Source organism: Salmo salar, chromosome 22, assembly GCF_965601325.2.
Source record: "Salmo salar chromosome 22, fSalSal1, whole genome shotgun sequence".
Taxonomy (NCBI): Eukaryota; Metazoa; Chordata; class Actinopteri; order Salmoniformes; family Salmonidae; genus Salmo; species Salmo salar.
In genome coordinates this window covers 18,543,372-18,567,076 of record NC_138312.1, presented here as the reverse complement: position 1 = coordinate 18,567,076, position 23,705 = coordinate 18,543,372, and the positions used below count along the sequence as shown (strand labels likewise).

The 23,705-nt window shown below is 43.2% G+C and overlaps 1 protein-coding gene across 7 annotated transcripts; it reads right to left on the bottom strand.

Moving 5' to 3' along the window:
- Positions 1-421: 421 nt before the first annotated feature.
- LOC106582906 (MYND-type zinc finger-containing chromatin reader ZMYND8) lies at positions 422-23,615 on the bottom strand. Of its 7 annotated transcripts, none has more exons than XM_014166514.3 (21): positions 23,145-23,615; positions 13,551-13,621; positions 13,044-13,195; positions 12,054-12,275; positions 11,656-11,769; positions 10,942-11,007; positions 10,459-10,551; positions 10,277-10,364; positions 10,132-10,187; positions 9,967-10,044; positions 9,699-9,814; positions 9,060-9,571; positions 8,676-8,819; positions 8,288-8,455; positions 7,601-8,140; positions 7,013-7,522; positions 6,674-6,867; positions 5,223-5,303; positions 5,033-5,111; positions 1,885-2,124; positions 422-1,760 (listed from the first exon to the last, which is right to left on the bottom strand). In XM_014166514.3, exons 1-21 carry the CDS (start codon positions 23,156-23,158, stop codon positions 1,585-1,587), a joined length of 3,714 nt encoding a protein of 1,237 aa, XP_014021989.2. In that variant the 5' UTR covers positions 23,159-23,615; the 3' UTR covers positions 422-1,584. The 7 variants fall into 7 exon arrangements, with proteins under 7 accessions (XP_014021989.2, XP_014021993.2, XP_045561769.1 ...); XM_014166518.3 differs by having other exon boundaries at positions 12,054-12,197; XM_045705813.2 differs by having other exon boundaries at positions 12,054-12,197; positions 23,233-23,615.
- Positions 23,616-23,705: the final 90 nt, after the last annotated feature.

The window sequence follows — 23,705 nt, the reverse complement described above, 5'->3', positions numbered from 1 at the left end:
ATATATGGCAAAGCGTTGGCAGCCTGGACTTCTTATCCAGTGATGTCCCTGGAACAGGGACCGCTTTATACCCCCAGAATGTTGCAGACTATTTGTCAGATAAAGGAGCGCTGGAAGGTATGTGGCTATATTGCACAGTTGTTACCACAGCGCTAATGAAGGCCAGGAGTGGAAAGATTCTGATTCCAAAACAAAACACGGGGAAGCCAGGGCATTGCCATATGCCATATGTTGGTGAATATTTTTGTAGGCACACTGGTGATTCCAAATCAAAATTCCAGGTCACACAGCAACATATTTGAGGGCATATGCGACCGAAATGGTGGCACATTAGAGCCATGCTGCTACCACGTGTTGAATAGCTCTCAGCCCAAGGACTTTATTCTGATAGGATGGGAACAATGGTATTTTGTCAAGGTCAGACAGTTTCAGAACAACACACTTTATTTATTTACAGAATGTAAACAAACATGAAATACAACAGAGTTCCTTTAGTCTCTTCTCTATACCGGAACAGGGAGGAATGACTCCATTACAGTATGCTGTAGGAGAATAGTCTGAAAATCAAATGGGGTTTCCGGCAGATGAGTGAATATATTGTAGTAGAGCGTTCAAACCTGACATACAAAGACGTGTTCAGTTCACCGTAGCCGATCATTTCCAACCAGATACATTTATGTTTTTGTATCATCGTGTGGGAGACACATAGAAAATGCAAGGGCTTTCAGAAACTAGTGTTGTATTCTGTTCCCTCTCAGGGCCTGTGTTTGCCATAAATATGGTTTATTTCTCAGTGACAACAATACAAGATGAAAGAGTATGAACACGGAAATATGAATACAGGACAAATGTCGGTTGCATTATGATGAACGTTAGTCCTACGGGAGGAAAGAAAAACATTCTGAAATGGAAAAGCTTCATATAACTCTCTGTACCATGTCTTAATTCAACAGGCAGTCCATCAAACATTATCTCCTCAATAAAACTGTAGGCAACATTCCAGCATAAATAATGAATAAATTAACATACAAGATGGCGGTTGAAAATAATTTGTATCAACAATAATCTGAAGCCATGTTCCATTCTGGTCCATTCACATTAAGTTTGGTCATCTGGGTGATCATTGACCAAACTGTCCAATTCTTTCACACAGTACCAAAATGTATTATGCACTCTCAATACAGTTTTATTAATATTACGTATAACAATAGATACACTTTCTGTACATCTGCCTCACACACCCAACCCTCAAATTTGGCCATGAAAAGCTGCTTCTCTATGAGCTTGCAAAGCGTGTGTAATGCAAGGTGACAGTGATTAAGAGAACAGGTGGCGCTCTCTAGTGGTTACTTGTCCCATGGTACATCTGGATTTGAGATGGAGAAGGATGATTATAGCGTTTGGGAAAGATGAAATTCTGGTCATTATCACTTAAAATAAAAAAGTATTTTGATACCTTCAGAGCAGCAGCTTGAAAAGACTAATGCTAACGAAACATGTCCATGTACAGTAGCTAAGAAGGTGTCGGTATTTTATGTTACAGGTTCAAGTGTGATAACTCAATGCCAGGGCAGGGGCTCAGTGTTAGGACAGACTGACAGTGACATTGTCCTTGCTTTTCTCCATGTTAGAGTCTTTGTCTGTGGGGGCAGATGCTGTCGTTTCTCTGGGAGAAGTTTGACCACTGTTGGACTGTCCTGAGGCTTTGTTTGCAGGGTCTGCCGTGGACCCTGACTCAGGCTCTTGCTGTGAGGCTGTCGCTACAAAAGAAGAACATAAATATATAACTATACAGTTGTAAGACAATTAGTAGCTGTATTCAGATGGAATCAATGTTCTTTAACTAGTATAAATTCAGCTTTGAATATGGCTGGTGTGTGTTACCTGATTGTGTGCAGGACTTCATGTGTTCTGGCCAGTGGGCTTGCTGACAGGGGTAGTCACAGTAGCTGGTGTTCCAGCAGCAGTAGAAGATGGCCTCCTTCCTGCAGTTGGCACACCACTGTTTCTTTTTGGTCTCATCCACCACCTGCTGTTTCTCCACTTCTGTCTGCTTCTTTACCTCCGCCATCAGACGCTCCCTCTCCTGCTCCAGACTCTGCCTCATCTCAGCCATGGTTAACTCTGCACATGTACACACATCAGACAATAACATAACCCTTTCTATAGAATAATGTGATTAATTCTCCTCAGTCAATGACATCCATTGTAATAGACGGGTTGGCTGACAACCTCGTGAAAATCGCAGTTGTGGAAAAAGTACCTAACTGTCATACTTGAGTAAAAGTAAAGATACCTTAATAGAAAAGGACTAAAGTAAAAGTCATCCAGTAAAATACTACTTGCGTAAAAGTATTTGGTTTTAAATGTACTTAAGTATCAAAAGTAAATGTAATTGCTAAAATATACTTACAGTTGAAGTTTACATACACCTTAGCCAAATACATTTAAACTCAGTTTTTCACAATTCCTGATATGTAATCCTAGTAAGAATTCCCTGTCTTAGGTCAGTTAGGATCACCACTTTATTTTAAGAATGTAAAATGTAAGAATAATAGTAGAGAGAATTATTTATTTCAGCTTTTATTTCTTTCATCACATTCCCAGTGGGTCAGAAGTTTACATACACTCAATAAATATTTGGTAGCATTGCCTTGAAATTGTTTAACTTGGATCAAATGTTTCGGGTAGCCTTCCACAAGCTTCCCACAATAAGTTGGGTGAATTTTGGCCCATTCCTCCTGACAGAGCTAGTGTAACTGAGTCAGGTTTGTAGGCCTCCTTGCTCGCACACGCTTTTTCAGTTCTGCCCACACATTTTCTTTGGGATTGAGGTCAGGGCTTTGTGAATACCTTGACTTTGTTGTCCTTAAGCCATTTTGCCTCAACTTTGGAAGTATGCTTGGGGTCATTGTTCATTTGGAAGACCCATTTGCGACCAAGCTTTAACTTCCTGATTGATGTCTTGTGACCTTGCTTCAATTTATCCACATCATTTTCCATCCTCATGATGCCATCTATTTTGTGAAGTGCACCAGTCCCTCCTGCAGCAAAGCACTCCCATAATATGATGCTGCCACCCCCGTGCTTGAGGGTTGGGATGGTGTTCTTCGGCTTGCAAGCCTCCCCCTTTTTCCTCCAAACACAACGATGGTCATTATGGCCAAACTGTTCAATTTTTGTTTCATCAGACCAGAGGACATTTCTCCAAAAAGTAAGATCTTTGTCCCCATGTACAGTTGCAAACCATAGTCTGGCTTTTTTATGGTGGTTTTGGAGCAGTGGCTTCTTCCTTGCTGAGCGGCCTGTCATAGTTATGTCGATATAGGACTCGTTTTACTGTGGATATAGATACTTTTGTACCTGTTTCCTCCAGCATCTTCACAAGATCCTTTGCTGTTGTTCTGGGATTGGTTTGCACTTTTCGCACCAAAGTACATTCACAGAACTTGTCTCCTTCCTGAGCGGTATGACAGCTGCGTGGTCCCATGGTATTTATACTTGTGGACTATTGTTTGTACAGATGAACGTGGTACCTTCAGGCGTTTGGAAATTCAACCAGACTTGTGGAGGTCTACAATTTTTATTCTGAGGTCTTGGCTGATTTCTGTTGATTTTCCCATGATGTCAAGCAAAGAGGCACTGAGTTTGAAGGTAGGCCATAAAATACATCCACAGGTACACCTCCAATTGACTCAAATGATGTCAATTAGCCTATCAGAAGCTTCTAATGCCATGACATCATTTTCTGGAATTTTCCAAGCTGTTTAAAGGCACAGTCATCTTAGTGTATGTAAACTTCTGACCCACTGGAATTGTGATACAGTGAATTATAAGTGAAATAATCTGTCTAAAAAATTGTTGGAAAATTTACTTGTGTCATGCACAAAGTAAATCCTAACCGACGTGCCAAAACTATAGTTCGTTAACAAGACATTTCTAGAGTGGTTGAAAAACAGGTTTTAATGACTCCAACCTAAGTGTATGTAAACTTCCGACTTCAACTGTAAGTATCAAATGTAAAAGTATGAATCATTTCAAATTCCTTATGTTAAGCAAACCAGTAGGCACAATTTTTTATTTTTATTTTTTTTATTTACTGCTAGCCAGGGGCACACTCCAACACTCAGACATTATTTACAAACGAAGCATTTGTGTTTAGTGAGTCCGCCAGATCAGAAGCAGTAGGGATGACCAGGGATGTTCTCTTGATAACTGCGTTAATTTGACAATTTTCTGTTCAGCTAAGCATTCAAAAAGTAACGAGTACTTTTGGGTGTCAGGGAAAATGTATGGAGTAAAAAGTACATTATTTTCTTTATGAATGTAGTTAAGTATAACTAAAAGTTGTCAAAAATATGAATAGTAAAGTACAGATACCACAAAAAACGACTTAAGTAAAAATACTTTAAAGGACTACTTAAGTACTTTACACCACTGTGAAAATGATGTATGTGCATCATGATTCTGAATGGTCAGATAGCTAGCAACAAGAAGCTGCCATGTGGGGAATTGTAGGTGGCTCCTTTCAGCTCATTGTCCCTTGTTATTGATACCATGTCTTGTTTTGAGGTGTTTTGGCTGATTTCATGTCAATGCTAATATGGCGAAATTCGCTAGCCAGCTAACCAACAACTGTAACAATGCATTTGAGAAACAACAAGTGCTTATTGTGCAAATGCGTTTATGATTTCAATAAACATTGAAAACAAAATATAGTTTACGTGTTGTCAACAATCATGTCAATGCTAATATGGCCAAACATTTGCCATCTAGCTACAACAATAGCAATGTATTTGAGAGACAAGTGCTTATTGTTCAATTGTATTTATGATTTCAATAAACATTGGAGGTGAATATTGTTTACGTGTTGTCAACAATCTAAGCCAACCCCATCCGTTTTGCCCCATAGTTGCGCACACATCGGTTTTGTTGCTAAGTAACCAACCCGTCTATACTGAGAGACAGTCCTTTGACCCAGAATTGACTGGGTCATCTGCAGTGGAAGCTTGAGTAATGCAAAGGTCCTTACCTAGATTGTGCTTCATTTCTGAAAGCTCCTGTTGATGAAGCCACTGCAGTTTTTCTATTTCAATTCTCAATCGTCTTATCTGTGTGGGAGAGACAAGGACATACATTCACTCCCCAGAGTCATACAGTTAACTATTATTTGCACGGTGTTATTCGGTGCCTCTGAGAGTGACCAGCAGATAGATACATACCTCTGCTATTGTGTTCCCTGAAGTGCTTTTGGAAAGCTCGGTGTACAGCTCAGTCATCGTCCCTTTGATTGCATCCACTATCTGAGGAAAAAGGAGAAATGAAGCAAAACTGTCCAAAGTACCCAAGAGACCGCTGACTAGTAATAACTCCTTTAAATAATAACTAATATTTGATTGGTTGAGAATCTTTATCACACCACCATGCAATCTCCATAGACAAACATTGGCAGTAGAATGGCCTTACTGAAGATCTCAGTGGCTTTCAATGTGACACTGTCATACGATGCCACCTTTCCAATAAGTCAGTTTGTCAAATTCCTGCCCTGTTAGAGCTGCCCCGGTCAACTGTAAGTGATGTTATTTTGAAGTGTAAACGTCTAGGAGCACCAACAACTCAGCCTCGAAGTGGAAGGCAGCACAAGCTCACAGAACGGGGCTGCCGAGTGCTGAAGCACGAAGCTTGTCTGTCCTCGGTTGCAACACTCACTACCGAGTTCCAAACTGCCTTTGGAAGCAATGTCAGCACAAGAACTGCTCGTTGGGAGCTTCATGAAATGTGTTTCCATGGCCGAGCAGCCGCACACAAGCCTAAGATCACCATGCTCAATGCCAAGCTTCGGCTGGAGTGGTGTTAAGCTCCCCACCATTGGACTCTGGAGCAATGGAAATGCATTCTCTGGAGTGATAAATCACGCTTCACCATCTGGCAGTCCAAAGGACGAATCTGGGTTTGGCGGATGCCAGGAGAACGCTACCTGCCCCAATGCATAGTCCCTAGTCCCTGTAAAGTTTGGTGTAGGAGGTATAATGGTCTGGGGCTGTTTTTCACGGTTCGGGCTAGGCCCCTTAGTTCCAGTGAAGGGAAATCTTAATGCTACAGCATACAATGACATTCTAAACGATTCTGTGCTTCCAACTTCGTGGTAACAGTTTGGGGAAGGCCCTTTCCTGTTTCATTATGACAATGCCCCCGTGCACAAATCGAGGTCCATACAGAAATGGTTTGTTGATATCGGTGTGGAAGAACTTGACTGGCCTGCACAGAGCTCTGACCTCAATTCACCTTTGGGATGAATTGGAACGCCGACTGCGAGCCAGGCCTAATCTCCCAACATCAGTGCCCGACCTCACGAATACTCTTGTGGCTGAAGTGAAGCAAGTCCCCACAGCAATGTTCCAACATCTAGTGGAAAACCTTCCCAGAAGAGTGGAGGCTGTTTATAGCAGCAAAGGGGGGACCAACTTCATATTAATGGAATGAAATGTTTGACGAGCAGTTGTCCACATACTTTTGGTCATGGAGTGCATGTAAAATTGTCCCCAAAAAGTCTGTATGCTTCAATAAGCTCTGCTCCAAGCCCCAAACTATCGTAATATACTGATAGTGAGTGTAGTGTACATCCTTCAGCTTGTTTACTCTGTGGCCATCACTCCAAGTCTTGCATACTCACTTTATTAGTGTACTTGGCGATGTCAGCTGCTACGTCTGCTGATGCGGTGGGGATCTGAAAGTCCCCTGCCATGGAGGTGGAGGGGCCACTGCCTACTCCGGGAGCTGCCATCATGGCCACAGAGGCTGGGATACTGGTCACCAGGGTAACAGCCGACGTGGACGTACTGAGTGGGGGGTCTTTCTGCTGGACAGCTACAGTAAACAACAACAATCAAAACTAATCATTGACATCACAGTCATGGTATTTAGGCCTGCGGTCGCACTCAAATAGTTTTTTAGCTGTCTCCACTTTCTCTGTAGTGTGCTAATTTAATTATGAACTAATACTGTGGTGTACCTTTGACAGATTGCCTGGTCTGGTACCGCGTGCTTTGGGAAGGTTGCTCTGGCGATAATGATGATGAAGATGTTGCAGATGTCGGCGTTTGGGGCAATTTTTGTGTCTGTGGCTGGCCAGGAGATGCTGTCTGCAGCTGAGGCGTATCTGGCTGCGGATTCTGCTGCTGCCGCTGCACCTTCTGCATGTGCCACTTCTGGGAGGACGTCTGGAACTTGTTGGTGGGGTTCCACACCACTGCCCGCTGCACCACCGGGACAGTCTCCCTGGGCAGCAGAGGGCGCTGTTTCTTCACTGCTGTGGTGGCGGAGGAGGCTGTGATGGGGGCTGTTGATGTGGCACTGGCCAGGGTGGTGGGGCCAATGGTGGTGGGAGCAGCAGTAGTGAAGGGCACCATGTTTAGAGGGATGGCTAGTGGAGACTGTGATGAATCTTTCACACTGGGGGTTAAGGAAGGGGCTGTGTTGTTTTGAGATGGAGTAAGGGCACTTGACGGGGTGGGGGCTTTACCTAGAATGGAAAGAAATGAATTAATAACAGCAACTATTATTTTTGTCAAATAGTGGTAGAGAATAGGAGGACTCTCACCCTCTGTCTTATTGGTTGGTGGATCTTTGGTGGCGTGTGCATCTTTCCTAGTCCTCTTCCGGTCTCTGCCCCCCTGGTCCTCCCCCAGGTCAATCACCAGCTCCCTCTCAGAGTCGGAGTCATCCACCAGAGAGGTCTGCTTGGCCTCCTGCTTCACCTGGGGCTTCTCTCTGGGGGCTGGGGACGCAGGGACTGCTTTGGCTTTCTCTGGCGGCTCTTTGTCTGACTCTACACCCTGCTTCTCTTTCGACAAGGATTCAGAGAGGGTAGATGCTACCCCTGCATCTCCCATGGTTGCAGTTGCTGGCCCTGGCCCCTCTGTTTTGCCCTCCTTGTTTTGGATGGAGGGCAGGGGGTCTTTGGACCCCCTCTTGGAAGGGTCCTTCTCGCCCTTGTCATTGGCCTCAGTGTGCTGGCCCACTTTAGGTTTCTGTTCCTCGTCGCTGGCGTACTCACTGTCACTCGAATCTGATTTATCAGAGTCCTCAGAGTCGCTGTGTTCCACTCCCTTATACACATCCTCAGAGATCTCATCTATACCTGTAAGCAGAGAGGGGAAATTGGGGTAAATGTATAACATCAAAGGTTTCAGCCATGGTTGTTTTCATACAAGTAAAAAAAAAAAGTTGAATTGTCCTGGTATCTTAATAAGCGGTTATTTTCTAGCGGTGCGGTTAGGTCACTCACCCAGCTGGGCCTTGCAGCTCTTGATGGTTCTGTCCAGGTTGAGCTGGAAGCGGCTCCTGATCTGTCTTTTGGGTGAGGTGAGGACTGGTGGCACCCCCTGCTGTTGCTGCTGCTGCTGCTGCACAGTCTCACTCAACTCCTTTAGGTCCATCTCGGCTTTGCTTCGGTCTGAAAGGCCAGCACAAGAAACCACAAACAATGTTATGAGCTGGTTGAAATCAGCCACAATCACTAGACCATCAAGTAGGACTGCCTCTACATGTGGTTAAGGTTTCTAGGGTTTATGGATAGTGTTTTGCTGTCATGAAGCCTTACCCAGGTCAGGTGTGCTAAATAGCTGAACTTTGATGATGACTGAGGTTTTGATGACAGGTGTGTGGCAGCTCACCCAGGTTGAGATTAAGGATGCTCCCTGTGGGTGTTGCTTTCTCCTGCTTGGGAACGAGAGGCAGGGCAGGGCCCTGGGAGTGGAATGGTTTAGGGCTGTCCTTGGCACCAGAGACAGGATCAGGTCGAGTGGAAGCCGGTGATGCTGTGGGGAGAGTTCAGATATACAGTATCTATCAAAGTCATGCTCTTCTTTGGATCTTCATTTAAGAGGTAGGTTTTGTTAAAATAACGTATGGCAATTGTGCATTGAAGAAGAACTCAACATGCCTTTCGTTTACAGTGCTTGATTTAAAACAAAAACCAGAGTCTATGTTGCTGTTACAGTATATTCCATAGTCACAGGACTCTCCAGACCGTTGGAGAGGCAGTGTGCAGTACCTACCTGTGCAGTCCATGGACTCCTCCCCAGCACTGTAGTGGCTAGCTGGGGCTCTAGCCTGGCCCTTGTCTGGTGTCTCCTGCTCTCCATCAGAGCCTGTGTGACCAGAGGAGTTAGTGCTCATGGGCGAGCGGGGCATATCTGTCAGGGAGATCCTCCGGCCTGTACTCCCTCCAACCCCGCCCATGCACCCGCCCCCTCCTGACAGCACGCTCCTGGACAAGGGCATCTTGGGAGATGCAGTCATGTCGAAGTTGAACTTGATCTTTTCATGCTTCTCCGGTCGGACCGAGCCGGATGAGGGATTGGCGGGGTCCAGCAACATCTGGTACTGGTTGTCAGGGGTATAGGGCGTCCTGAAGGGGGCGTAGGTGAACACTCCAAACTTCTTCCTCATGTTCTCCACGTAGACCTCCATTTCCTGCATGGCGCTGTTGAAGATGCTCTTAGTCTTCTTCACAGAGAAGGGAATCTCCTTGGACATGAGGTAGCAGTTGTTTAAGGGGACCCACGCCCTGGAAGGTGTAGAAACATAACATAACTAAACAGCTGGCTAGAGACAGAGGCTAGAGACAGAGAGTTGAAAAATGCAAATGCTCTGATGAGTATAATTTACATAGGTAGGTACCAAAGGGGAATTACCTGTCGTGTTGCCCAAAGAAGCGAGCATCCACCTGCCCATCTTTGTCCCGCAATGCTTTGGCAGGCCAGAATGGAAACCCCTTCAGCTTGGCCCACACCAGAGGGTGAGGATCACTCTGAGCAAAGTAAGCAGGAAGACTACTTATAATACTGAGACTATTATATAGGCAGCATTCAGTATACACAAGGCACTACAATTCCAATGTATGACTCGTTTAGCACAAGCTTTGATACAAGTAAATAAGGGAGTTTAAGTAACTGAACTCACACATGGCTCACAGAACCAGTTGTCTCTCTTTTGGCAAGCTGACAGATAGCATTCCGGACAGACTTCAATCTCATTCATCTGAAAGAGAAGAATCATTGTAGGTGTAACAATTGTAGGTGTCTTCTGAAGGCCTGAAAAAAGGATTGAACGCCTTCCCATACTCACCTCATGTTCACAGATTTTCACTATGACTTTAGCTGTGGCAGTGAGCTTATGATTTCCTGGAATAAGAAGGTCACCATTAGAAATAACTACAAACCAGTTATTAAAACCAGTGAAAATCCATTGCAATCTAAACACGGACACTGACCTCCATTATAAATTATGCAGTTGTGTAAAATCCATTTCACATCTGCCAAGAAAGCTTCGGTACAGCCATACATTTTCTTCTTTGTATTCTGGAAAAATAAAATGGAAAAGGTCAGTGATCAACAACTGGTGAGGTTTGGGATTGTAGTTCTAACCACAAAGAAATAAGCACAGAACATTAACCTTCTCTAATGTACATAGGTCCATGGCGTGAAAAATATACTCTGCGTAGTCCGGATGCTGTTCAAGAGATACTGGCTTCTGGAAGGGTTCCGTCTGGAGAAGATATAAAAGATACGTGCACAGTGAATTAACCTTCATATTCCAAATACAGGCCTCACTTAGGCCAAATCCTAACTTGAGACACAAGCACAGCTACAACTTTCATGTAAATATATAAAATTGGCATCAATTCAAAATTTAGGTCAAGATTTAAAATTGCTTGCCTTGCACGCATCTCAATTTAGGATTCAACTGCATGACCTCCATAACACACACACACACACACCTTACCACCCAGACTCTACCACCCAGACTCTACCACCCCAGGACAGACAACAGCAACTAAAAACAGACACACAAAACAAAAAGAACACTCCAAACAGGAGGGAAAAAAACGAACGGAAAATATGATGGGGTCTTTTTTTAGTGTGGTTGATTGATTACCCAATTAAAAGCCTTTCTCTGCGTGGCGGCTGCATGGGGGGAGTGAGATGACGAGCGTGGTTGGTCCTGAAAAAGAGTAAGAGGGGCAACTGTATCCTCACCACACCACGCTTTACAAACTGCACCCTTGGTTCAATGGTCCCTTTCCTCTTTATGCCATTGTAGAGGAGAAGACTGGCGAAAACAGGCTTGGGGTGGTTTAGTGTTGTTAGAGAGCTTCCTTACTTATGACATAGGTAACCACTTTGTAACCAGAACACCAAAAGATACTTCAGACTGAGTATAGGAAATCATTTGGCAGGGTGCAGTTCTCCGTGTATTAGGGCAGGGGCAATGGACATCATCACTGATGGAAAATAAAACCATGAGAAAGCATTAAGCAGTCTTAGAATCAGACCATATCAACAAGCGCAAGACCATTCCATTGTGTTTGTATGAGAGCTCTGTTCACTCGCATTGGAATTACTAATACATCTATCTCTATTCTTCAATAGTCCAATATATCTACTGTCAAAACAATTAGTCAATGACAACAGTTAGAAAAGGTAGAAATTAGGTAGAGTTCTTCCATGACAATGTGGGGAGGGTGAAAGCAGAAGCACAAGCCATTGCAATATGCACTATATCCAGTTGATTTCCCAACAGACCTGATATTTGTTTATAGTGTTACTGGGACTAATCAGCCAGGTAGAAGAGGGAGGTCAGTGCACTTACACCTGGCTGTTTCATCTTCTGGAGTGCAAACTTTAGCAGGTAAGACAGCTGGTCTAGTGTTAGCATCGTCATTGCTTTACTCTGAGTCTCTATGCACTCAGCAACTGTTATTTTCTGAAAGAAAAGAGGTAGAGAGAAAGATGTTAGCTTCAAACGTATTTTGACATCTCAAAGGATATTCTCAGTATCAAGCCTCATTTTACTACCTTGACAACATCGTAAACCAACATGATCAGAATTTCTCTTAGCGCCAAGATTTTTCTCAACTCTAACTTCCTATAAATAGGGATGTCTTTCATCATAGTCAGGGCTCATCCCCCAGCCTAAAACCTCCCACGCATTTTAAAGTCATCTTCCTAGTAGACAACTGGTTTCCAGTCCCACCCACAAGCGAGTACCTCACACTCAGGGCAGAACCAGTCACCCTCGGGCTCTGCGGGCAGTTTGAGGCACTTGGCATGGTACACCCTCGGGCAGAGCTCACAGCAGAGCACCTGGCCCTCGCGGTGGCACAGCCAGCAGTAAAAGTCATTCCTGCCGTCCTGCGGTACAACATCAACAGGGTCTGTGGTGAGTGCTGGCTGCTTCACATAGTAAAAGGGACCATGTCTTAGTTCTGACTGAAATGCAGGCAAGAGAAGGAGAAAGTTGGAGGGGTTCAACATTTAATTTAGGCGTGAGATTACATGAGTAGCACAGACATGCAAAAAAATAAAAATCAACAGGAGTTACATAGTAACGGTCCAAAGCACAGACTGCTTAGAACCCTGTGTTGCAACATAAGGTATTCCAAAATGTATTCATTTATAATTTCTGTTATCAAACTGGAAGAGAATCACTGTAGATTATATTGCAAATCCCTTTTCAAAGGTCAAGACAGTGAAAAGGATCAGTATGAGAAACTAGCCTTTAGTATCACTTACTGATTGGATCTGAGAAACTGTGTTTTGGTCCACACCCATTACTGTTTTGCATTGAGACAAGCTTTGATCCATGGCTTATAAGCCAATGTTGCTATTATAACTGACCATTTATAAAGCTGATAAAAGTGTTAAACATTAATTGCATCAGTTTTTCTTTGAGCAATATCTGAAAACTCAATCAAATTCTTGATTTCAGTAGGCAAAATTAAGCATGAAAACACACATTAATGAAACAATAATCAGTTAGATAACAATCGTATTAGGACATAGGCTTACTGTAACACTATAAGAAAATATAAACCCTTGGTATCACAAACATCAAATAGTCCCATGGCATACCAAAAGACAAAATTGGAACCGAAAGTTAGTTTTTTTAGGAGGATATATTGCAGTGTAACAGAAACCCAGCAGCCTCTGAAAGCCCCACAGTGTGAGCACAGAGGAGAGTGGAGGGGGAGGGTGCACCTGGTCTTTACTGCTGCTGACTGCTCCTGGTTTCTTCTTCTTTTTGACCGGGCTGGAGGAGGTCTCAGCAGGGGAGTGACCGTTGGATGAGTGAGGGGGGCTGGGCACCTTTCGTTTCTGCGCCGCCCGCTCCACTGACCCAGGGACTGAAACTGCAGAGAGGGGTCAAAGGTCAGACAAGCCAACATGACAGATGCACTATCTCTAAGAAGAAGGTGCATGTACTAGCCATAGAACAGTAGAAGTTCATTGTTTTCATACTGTACAGCAGATAAAACCAGTTGCCATAGCGATAAGACATGACAGCGATATGAACAGAAGCAGCACATTAGCCTCCATCTTGTACCTTGTGTCGTTCAGCTCTGTACCAGACACATGCATGCACACATGCAGTACACTCAACACAGAAACAATAAAATAAACCCTTTCACCACCACCACATACTACCCGCAGGCATAGGCAATCATAAGTAATAGTACAGCTCAGCTTTGTGGGTTTTTTTCTCACCTTTGGATCGTGTAGAGATCTCCATCCCCTCTACTGCATCCGACTCAGTCTTCACCTCCTCCTCAGCCACACTGACGCAGGGAAAAGAGGCACTATTAATGCCCTGTTATGACAACACCTCCAGAAAAAGACTCCCAACATAGATCATTTCATCCAATGCGTTCTACAGTTTGACTCACTATGCTTCCACCAGAGACGGCTTCATCCACAGTATGTTCAGTATGCACTTGGTAACAATCATAAAATCACACTGTAAAAGAGCATCTGCTGAAGTCTCACAAATCTTATTTGTGTGGATCTAGTATCATTTTCAGGGGAAAGACATAATCCCGTCTGGCTATAAAGGTCTGCTTTAACACAGACTCACTTGGCAGTGAGACTCACTCTCTCAGTCTCACTACAATGGGGTTATTCTTAGAGCGAGAGTCCATTTGGCCCAGAAGCAGACTCTGTCTCAACCAATTCTGACTGGACACAGACACACGCTGTTCATTTGGGTGCCGGCTATGGCCAGCAAGAGTCCCTCTCTTATTGGGAGAAGGAAAATGTTTAGTAAGGCAATTTCGAAACAGGAAACGCCACGTATTCACTTAACCATTTATTTGAAAAAAGATTACAACATGTAATACATTAGTCTTGGCGTTAGGCTCTGATCCTTTGGGGTAGCTCACTACGTGTGTCATGTTAAGATACTAATGATAATTACAGGCAGGTTACGCTATATCAATCCCACTGCAAGAAGGAAACACAGAACCAAAAAGGTGGAGGATGGGGTGGGTGCTAGAAAATGCAACCTCATACTATCAAGCAACCAACAGAAGTACAGGTAGCAGAGAATGAGTGAGTAAAACTGATCAGCTAAATAGACCACCATATTAAAGGTAGGAAGTGTTTGTAGAATATGATGCGACGTCAGCTGATGCATCAGCTAATGCATCGCAGAAGCCAACACTCGGGTTCCCTGTATCAATTAGCGCCTAGTAAAGCAGTGTTCCAACGTTAAGAGTTCCAGAGTGTCAAACTGACAGAATGTGATTGGACTAGGTCAAATGATTAGTTTAGTTAATTAGGATCCCCATTAGCTACTGCACATTGAGCAGCTACTCTTCCTGGGGTCTACACAAAACGTACAAATACATGACAGAATACAGAACAGTTATAGACAAGAACATCATAAGATATTACACTAAATAAAAAAATGAAATAAGAGTTATATATAGCAAAGACACAACAATACTATTTACATACAGTTGAAGTCAGAAGTTTACATACACTTAGGTTGGAGTCATTAAAACTCGTTTTTCAACCACTCCACAAATTTCTTATTAACGAACTATAGTTTTGGCACACCAGTTAGGACATCTACTTTGTGCATGACACAAGTACATTTTTCCAACAATTGTTTACAGACAGATTATTCACTTATAATTCACTGTGTCACAAGTCCAGTGGGTCAGAAGTTTACATACACTAAGTCGACTGTGCCTTTAAACAGCTTGGAAAATTCCAGAAATGTATGTCATGGCTTTAAAAGCTTCTGATAGGCTAATTGACATAATTTGAGTCAATTGGAGGTGTACCTGTGGATGTATTTCAAGGCCTACCTTCAAACTCAGTGCCTCTTTGCTTGACATCATGGGAAAATCAACAGAAATCAGCCAAGACCTCAGAATAAAAATTGTAGACCTCCACAAGTCTGTTTCATCCTTGGGAGCAATTTCCAAACTTCTGAAGGTACCATTTTCATCTGTACAAACAATAGTATGCAAGTATAAACACCATGGGACCACGCAGCCATCATACCACTCAGGAAGAAGACCCGTTCTGTCTCCTAGAGATGAACGTATTTTGGTGCGAAAAGTGCAAATCAATCCCAGAACAACAGCAAAGGACCTTGTGAAGATGCTGGAGGAAACAGGTACAAAAGTATCTATATCCACAGTAAAACAAGTCCTATATCGACATAACCTGAAAGGCCGCTCAGCAAGGAAGAAGCCACTGCTCCAAAACAGCCATAAAAAAGCCAGACTACAGTTTACAACTGCACATGGGGACAAATATTGTACTTTTTGGAGAAATGTCCTCTGGTCTGATGAAACATAACATAATAAAAAACATAATAAAACTGTTTGGCTGTAATGACCATCAATATGTTTGAGGAAAAAGGGGGAGGCTTGCAAGCCGAAGAACACCATCCCAACCGTGAAGCAAGGGGGTGGCAGCATCATGTTGTGGGGGTGCTTTGCTGCAGGAGGGCTGGTGCACTTCACAAAATAGATGGCATCATGAGGATGGAAAATGATGTGGATATATTGAAGCAACATCTCAAGACATCAGTCAGGAAGTTAAAGCTTGGTCGCAAATGGGTCTTCCAAATGGACAATGACCCCAAGCATACTTCCAAAGTTGTGACAAAATTGCTTAAGGACAACAAAGTCAAGGTACTGGAGTGGCCATCACAAAGCCCTGACCTCAATCCTGTAGAAAATGTGTGGGCAGAACTGAAAAAGTGTGTGCGAGCAAGAAGGCCTACAAACCTGACTCACTTACACTAGCTCTGTCAGGAGGAATGGGCCAAAATTCACCCAACTTATTGTGGGAAGCTTGTGGAAGGCTACCCAAAACGTTTGACCCAAGTTAAACAATTTAAAGGCAATGCTACCAAATACTAATTGAGTGTATGTAAACTTCTAACCCACTGTGATAAAAGGTTGCAAAATCTGAAATAAATCATTCTCTCTACTATTATTCTTACATTTCACATCCTTAAAATAAAGTGTTGATCCTAACTGACCTAAGACAGGGAATTTGTACTAGGATTAAATGTCAGGAATTGTGAAAAACTGAGTTTAAATGTATTTGGCTAAGGTGTATGTAAACTTCCGACTTCAACCGTACCTATTCATATTCTTAAATACAGTACAGTTAAATGAGATGTAATTTTTTTAATGAAGAGAGCCACTGTGATGCAATATGTTTTTTTAATCTGTTTTTTAAAGCTAAACTTGCTTTTCGCCCGAGTAACCTCTGGTGGCCGAGCATTCCACGATGATATGGCTCTATAAATAACTGAGTGACACATTTAAACCGGTTTTGGTTTGGGTATCGTGAAGAAACCCATAGTGGCATGTCTGGTTTTATGTATGGCTGTTTGAAGTGTACGCAAATAGATTATACAAGTGGTTAGGCATTTTCGATACACAAATGTTTCTTAAAAAGACAAAGAGAAGTAGTAAATTTGTCGTCAACCATGAGACTATTATGTACTGTATGTTGTTGATATTAGTTCTGTGTGTACAGTTAAGGGCAAGGTGTGCTGCTTTGTTTTGAGCCAGCTGCAGCTTTGCTACAGTAGGTCTTTTCTTTGCTGCACCTGACTATATTACCGGACAGTGATCAAGATGAGACAAGATCAATGCCTGAACAACTAGTACAGTTGATCTGTGTGTCGAAAAATGCAGAACCTTTTTTATTACATACATACAGTACATTCGAGAAGTATTGAGACCCCTTGACTTGACATATTGTTATGTTACAGCCTTGTTCTAAAATGGATTAAATCGTTTTTTACTCCATAATGACAAAACAAAAACAGGTTTTTAGACATTTTTGCTCATTTATTGGGAGAAAAAACTGAAACATGACATTTACATAAGTATTCAGACCCTTTACTCAGTACTTTGTTGAAGCACATTTGGCAGCGATTACAGCCTTGCATCTTCTTGGGTATAACGCTACAAGCTTGGCACTACTGTATTTGGGGAGTTTCTCCAATTCTTCTCTGCAGATCCTCTCAAACTCTGTCAGGTTGGATGGGAAGTGTCACTGCACAGCTATTTTCAGGTCTCTCCAGAGATGTTCGATCGGGGCTTTGGCTGGGCCACTCAAGGACATTGAGACTTGTCCTGAAGCCACCACTGCATTGTCTTGGCTGCGTGCTTAGGGTCATTGTCCTGTTGGAAGGTGAACCTTCTCCCGTCTGAGGTCCTGAGCGCTCCGGAGCAGGTTTTCCTCAAAAATCTCTCTGTACTTTTCTCCGTTCATCTTTCCCTCGATCCTGACTAGTCTCCCAGTCCCTACCACTGAAAAATATCCCCACAGCATGATGCTGCCACCACCATGCTTCACCGTTGGGATAGTGCCAGATTTTCAGACGTGACGCTTGGCATTCAGGCCAAGAGTTCAATCTTGGTTTCATTAGACCAGAGAATCTTGTTTTTCATGGTCAGAGTCCTTTAGGTGTCTTTTGGCAAACTCCAAGCGGGCTGTCATGTGCCTTTTACTGAGGAGTGGCCACTCTACCATAAAGGCCTGATTGGTGGAGTGCTGCAGAGATGGTTGTCCTTCTGGAAGGTTCTCCCATCTCCACAGAGGAACTCTGGAGCTCTTTCAGAGTGACTATTGGGTTCTTGGCCACCTCCCTGACCAAGACCCTTCACCTATGATTGGTCAGTTTGGCCGGGCGGCCAGCTCTAGGAAGTCTTGATGGTTACAAACTTCTTCCATTTAAGAATGATGGAGGCCACTGTGTTCTTGGGGACCTTATATGCTGCAGAAATGTTTTGGCGCCCTTCCCCAGATCTGTGCCTCGACACAATCCTGTCTCGGAGCTCTATGGACAATTCCTTTGACCTCATGGCTTGGTTTTTGCTCTGACATGCACTGTCAACTGTAGAACCTTATATAGACAGGTGTGTACCTTTCCAAATCATGTCCAATCAATTGAGTTTACCGCAGGTGGACTCCAATCAAGTTATAGAAACATCTCAAGGATGATCAATGGAAACAGGATGCACCTGAGCTCAATTTCGAGTCTCATAGGAAAGGGTCTGAATAGTTATGAAAATAAGGTATTTCTGTTTTTTTTATTTGTTTTAAACTGTTTTTGCTTTGTCAATATACGGTATTGTGTGTATTTAATCCATTTTAGAATAAGGCTGTAATGTAACAAAATGTGGAAAAAGGGAAGGGGTCTGAATACTTTCCGAATGCACTGTACTTCTCCCCATCTTCAAAACAACTTCTGGTCAAAAAAAGGTACCAATCATCTGTCATTGTCTCATTAGAACAATGTCTCAGGGATTAGACATGCTTTTGTGAAGCCATGTATTTCATAAAATTGTGTTGAATCCTATTTACATGTGAACTCACACTTATGCATTGATGTCCAACCTGGACTCAGGGGTAGATGTAACATAGTAAATGTAAATCCGGGGACACTCCAATTGATATATGATATGCTACATTCCGTATGGTATGTATTCATTTATGGATGTCCATTTATTTGATTTTTTTAACCAGGAAAAGTCAGTTAAGAACAAATTATTATTTACAATGATGGCCTAGGATCAGGGGAAGAACGACAGATGTTTACCTTATCAGCTTGGAGATTCGATCTAGAAACCTTTCGGTTAATGGCCCAACACTCTAACCATTAGGCTACCTGCCGCCCAAGACTCATCCATTTTGAATGATATGTTACGAATTACAATTCCTCCAATATGTTACGAATTGCAATTCGTACAATATGTTATGAATTTGCAAAACATATGATATGCTACGAATTCCAATTAGTTGTGGCTAATATTAGCTAGGTGGCTTGGGTTAGGGGTTAAGGTTAGGGTTAGCTAACATACTAAGTAGTTGCAAAGTAGTTAAAATTGTAATGCTGTCTGATGAGATTCGAACACGCAACCTTTGGGTTGCTAGACATTCACGTTATACACCCACCCACCCTGACCAGCCTTAAAGATGCACTATGCAGAAATCGCCGCGCCATTTCCTGGTTGCTAAAATTCGAATAGTTTGCCTAATTTCAGTTTATGTGACAAAACTAGCAAGTATCGTATACAGAATCAATGTATCATCTAAACCACTGTGAAATATATTTTCCATAACCAATCTGGTGTACAAAAGACGCAAAAATGAAACTTAAGCACAGGAAGCATAGATATAGCGTACATAGAACAGATCTACCACTTCTTAGATTTGCAGTGAGAATGACATATCTATAACTCACCTTTCTATGTGAATTTGGTCAGGTTGCACAAAAAGTTACATATTGCAGCTTTAAGAAACCTTCTGTCTTATGTAACCATACCATATCATACTAATTTGAGTGTCAAGAGGTTTATGTTTATTATGTTACGTCTAGTCTATGAGACCAGGCTGTGATGTCAAAAGGGGATTTCTCAGATGAACAAATTATACAGACATCTCATCTACTGTAAATGACTGGGCATGGATGGGACTGTATGTAACTAACTGGTTTGTAACCAACAGCTAAATGTGTCCTAGTTTCAACATGACTTGAAAAATAATCATGCATTAAACTCAATAAATCTTCTCCTTCCTGTCACCCATGAATCCTGAGCCCACCACCCTTGGGTCCCATGACTGAGACTTCTGAGAGAGACAGGTCAAGGCTGAACTGAGGCAGGGGCAATGGAGAACCATCCGCTCTACAACTGCATGGTGACTACAATGCCCTCTATAATGGAACTATCCCGTCTCAAACCCCCCTAAATGCAACATCACACTCATGCGCATCATATCCCTCAAGAGAGAAGCAACTCAAACATTCCTGTTTCTTTGTCTTGCACAAACACAGCCCCAGCCCTATGCATGTGCATCATTTAAATGCACACTTCCTTGAATTTAAACAGTACTTTCTTGTGGGAAAGCCACTGTTTTACTCAGTATCAGCTCAACATCAACCTCCTTGTTATTCAGACACCAAATGTGTCGATCCCCTTATTTCAGCCATTTTCTTTGACGCCAAGGCACAAGCTACTGTCTCACAGCTCAGATGGGTTCCATTTCACAAGCTTTTTATTTAGCGCTTGGGGAGAGCAACATAATTAGAATGCGAGATTGCGGGAAACAAAGATAGCAGCTCCCTGTTAGAACAGCAAATGTAGTCCCTTTTCCACCACCTCTCTATCCCCCCTCTCTGTCTTAGTTCTCCTCACCATCTCGGGTAGAAAATGACAGCTACATCTGCAGTGACAGAGCATTGGCTTTACTGGCCTCCACCTCTGACATAACCTGTCAGCAAAGACAGAGATTGTCTCCCTCAGCTACATCCCCTCCTCCCCAGGCCAGGAGAGCAGAGGGAGAGAACAGTGAAAACACAATAAATCAATGCCTCCCAATCTTCCAACAACACCCCTTCCTGTTGTTAAAGCATTGCAGAAAATACATTCTTTTCATGAATATAGTGATATCACCCTTCCCATACCGTCTCTTGACACAAAACCCATGCTTCAATGTAGGAAATTGACAGCATACCTTTTTTCTCTTTACGCACAGAATTCTTCAGGCTTTTTTTTTTTTTTTTCAATTAGTGAGGCCGGTGGGGGATGAGACAAAGCAGAATTTTCCAGAAGGGCCTTGCTCTTCCTGCTGCTCTCTCTGCGATTGTCAATCTTTAACCTCAGCTGTGGGCTTCTGATTGGTTTGTGCGCCACACGGAGGAGTTGCCTGATTGGGCGCCGGGCTTAGTGTGCCACACAGGCTATATTCTCCCCTCTTTCCTCAGACACAGTGCTGCAATGCAGAGAGGATTTCTCCTCACTCTCACAAAACCTCTGCAACCAAGTCCCTCAAAGTCCATATAGCCCTCACTGGCAGTGTGCATTTTCTAAAACATGAGGGATGCAGTTACACAGGCTTAGAGGGAGCGTATCAGATTCCCTCCCTCTTCCTCCACGGCTCTGAGGCAGTGTGTATAGCGTCCATTTTGAAGACATTCCCTCCCTGCCTGCTGAGCACACTGCACACACACGGCTCCGGCTGAGGCGAGCTGCTGTAGAAAGCACACACAGCTTACCAGTAGACCGGCTCACAGGAATGCAGGAAGGGCCTTACAAAGACAGGGCTGGAAATGTCACAGGCCTCGGAATCAAAATGGACGGCTGTGGTTTAGACTGAAGAACATGCAGCCAGTGCCAACGCCTTTTCCCTGTCCAATACTTTCCTACTGGCATTACCTCTTGGTCAAATAAATCCTTAAGGGCTTGGACCTTAACAATGTCTCTATACTTTTAACCAACAGTGGTATTGCTATTACTTATTGTACCAGAACCAGTACCAGATCTCTATTTGTAGTTAAATAAATACTAATGCTGCCATTAAGATCATAATGGACAAAAACAATGATGGTTTAACATGGAGAATAAATCTGAACAACGTGAAGGTCGTTAGGAAAGGTCAGACTACTCAGGTATGGTGAATAATTAAAAATGAGTTCCAGCATGACATGGTTTTCTTGCTTCGTGTGAAACCGAAAGTGTCCAGTGGTTTAAAGTCTCTATAACATGGGACAGCAGCATTGGCTGTGTGTGTGAGTAGGCTTTGCTGCATGCGTTTGTGAGTATGAGGTGTGTGTTTTGTGTGAGTGAGTGTTTATCACCTGGTGGATGGCTAGTGATGGCTGTTAAACAGTCTGATGGCCTGGTAATAGAAGCTGTTTTTCAGGCAATTCAATTTGAGGCAGTTGATGTTACATGCCAGATATTGCATGGTTGTTGTCAAAACATCTGCCGACATACAGCATTCGTCTATGTGCGCAAATTCTATGAGTTCCACTAGAGACGTAGAGATTCTCATATCCTTTTTGGGATAATTATATACTTTTGTCCAAGGCTCTGTCTGAAGCAGCCTTGCTTCCCTTCATCAGGCTTCACATACAAACACCCAGAGTGTCTAGACCCGAGGCACAGAAAGGGGAAGCTCTCTGAAATGGATGCCACTCCACAGCAAAGAGAAAGCTGTGAACTGAAAAATAACATTAGGCAGATTTTCTCACCAGATACTAAACTGTTGAGGCATATAATCTAACATTCAGAGACATTTTATTTCAGCTTGTTGTTTAAAAACAGTACTGTATATGTTGGTTTAAACCCAGACGAAACATGTTCAATGATTCTACATGCTAAAACAAGAATGTGAATACTACCCATTGTTATAAACAGTAGTCTGGAAAAACACCCTGACTGTACAACCATCAGGATATGCCTTTTTAATAGTTCATCTTGATTGACTACTTCCTGCTTAGAGGTTGTAAGATTACAAGTAGTGCCATGCACTAATACCACTCTGAGGCCTAAATCATTCTTGCTGTGCTGTCATTGCTGAGCTGTCTCTTTACCATCTGTTAAATCCACTGGGATCCCCTAATGAATGTTCTCTCTCCCTGCTACGGCCCTCACCCCTCCCCACACCTTCCATTTTGAATGTACAGGCCTGTGACACAGTCATAAACCCTTACAACCCAACAACAGCCTAGCCAAACTGATCAATCCTGTGCCTTATTCCAAAAGGGATATATTCCTCTTGCCATGGTATATTCTGTACAAAGGTATGAAGACAGGCTGATCCCCTATGTCACCAGAGACATATACAGTCAGCAGAGGAGAGGCAGCCTGCTGTGCTCTGCTCTCCTGCCAGGCTCCACTCCTGTGTTCTAGGGACTAGCAGGCTCTCTCCCCCCTTCTCTCTCCATGAGACAAACCTGTATTCCTGAGGCACATAACATACACAGTAGCTGGTAGCTTATTAAAGAGGAAGTGAAATAATAAAAATCAAGCTTACCTCTGTGGATGCATGGCTAACAAACTCAGTGTGTTATATGTCAATGCTTGTTAAAACATGGAGGACAAACAGCCCTCTAAGTCCTCACCCTGCTCAGAGCATAGCCACGGCTCTCCAGGCTGGCCGATCGGCTGCTAGGATAGAAGCCAGGCTGTGAGTGGCCTGCTCTCACTGACAGGATGTAAGGCTGCAGCTGATTGGCTGGGGCATTTCCTGGCTGCTAATCTTTTGTTCCACACAGGCAGGCAGGAGAAGCGCTGTGGACAGAGGAAGAAACAAGGCCCAAATCACAAGATAAACCATTTCACAACACAAATCAGCCAAGAAAACCACATGGAGCTGTAATCCATGTCTGACCCGTCTATATTACATGGACATTTGGTTGTATTTCACAAAGTACAGCAACAGCAGCATGAATACAGGACAGGCCCAGGGCCCTCATGTTTCAGGAAAAGCCTTTGTCTCAGAGATTACGCCGCAGTGAAAAACCATCCGCTGTGAAAAAAGTGTTGCACAAATACAAGAGAGCAAACAGCGAGAGACCGTCAGAGGGCTTGATCT

Coding starts and splice junctions, on each gene's coding strand:
- LOC106582906 (XM_014166514.3), bottom strand. Junction 10,045..10,131: donor TGAAAATCTGTGAACATGAG/GTGAGTATGGGA, acceptor CTTCTCTTTCAG/ATGAATGAGATTGAAGTCTG. Junction 8,141..8,287: donor GAGCTGCAAGGCCCAGCTGG/GTGAGTGACCTA, acceptor CTCTGCTTACAG/GTATAGATGAGATCTCTGAG.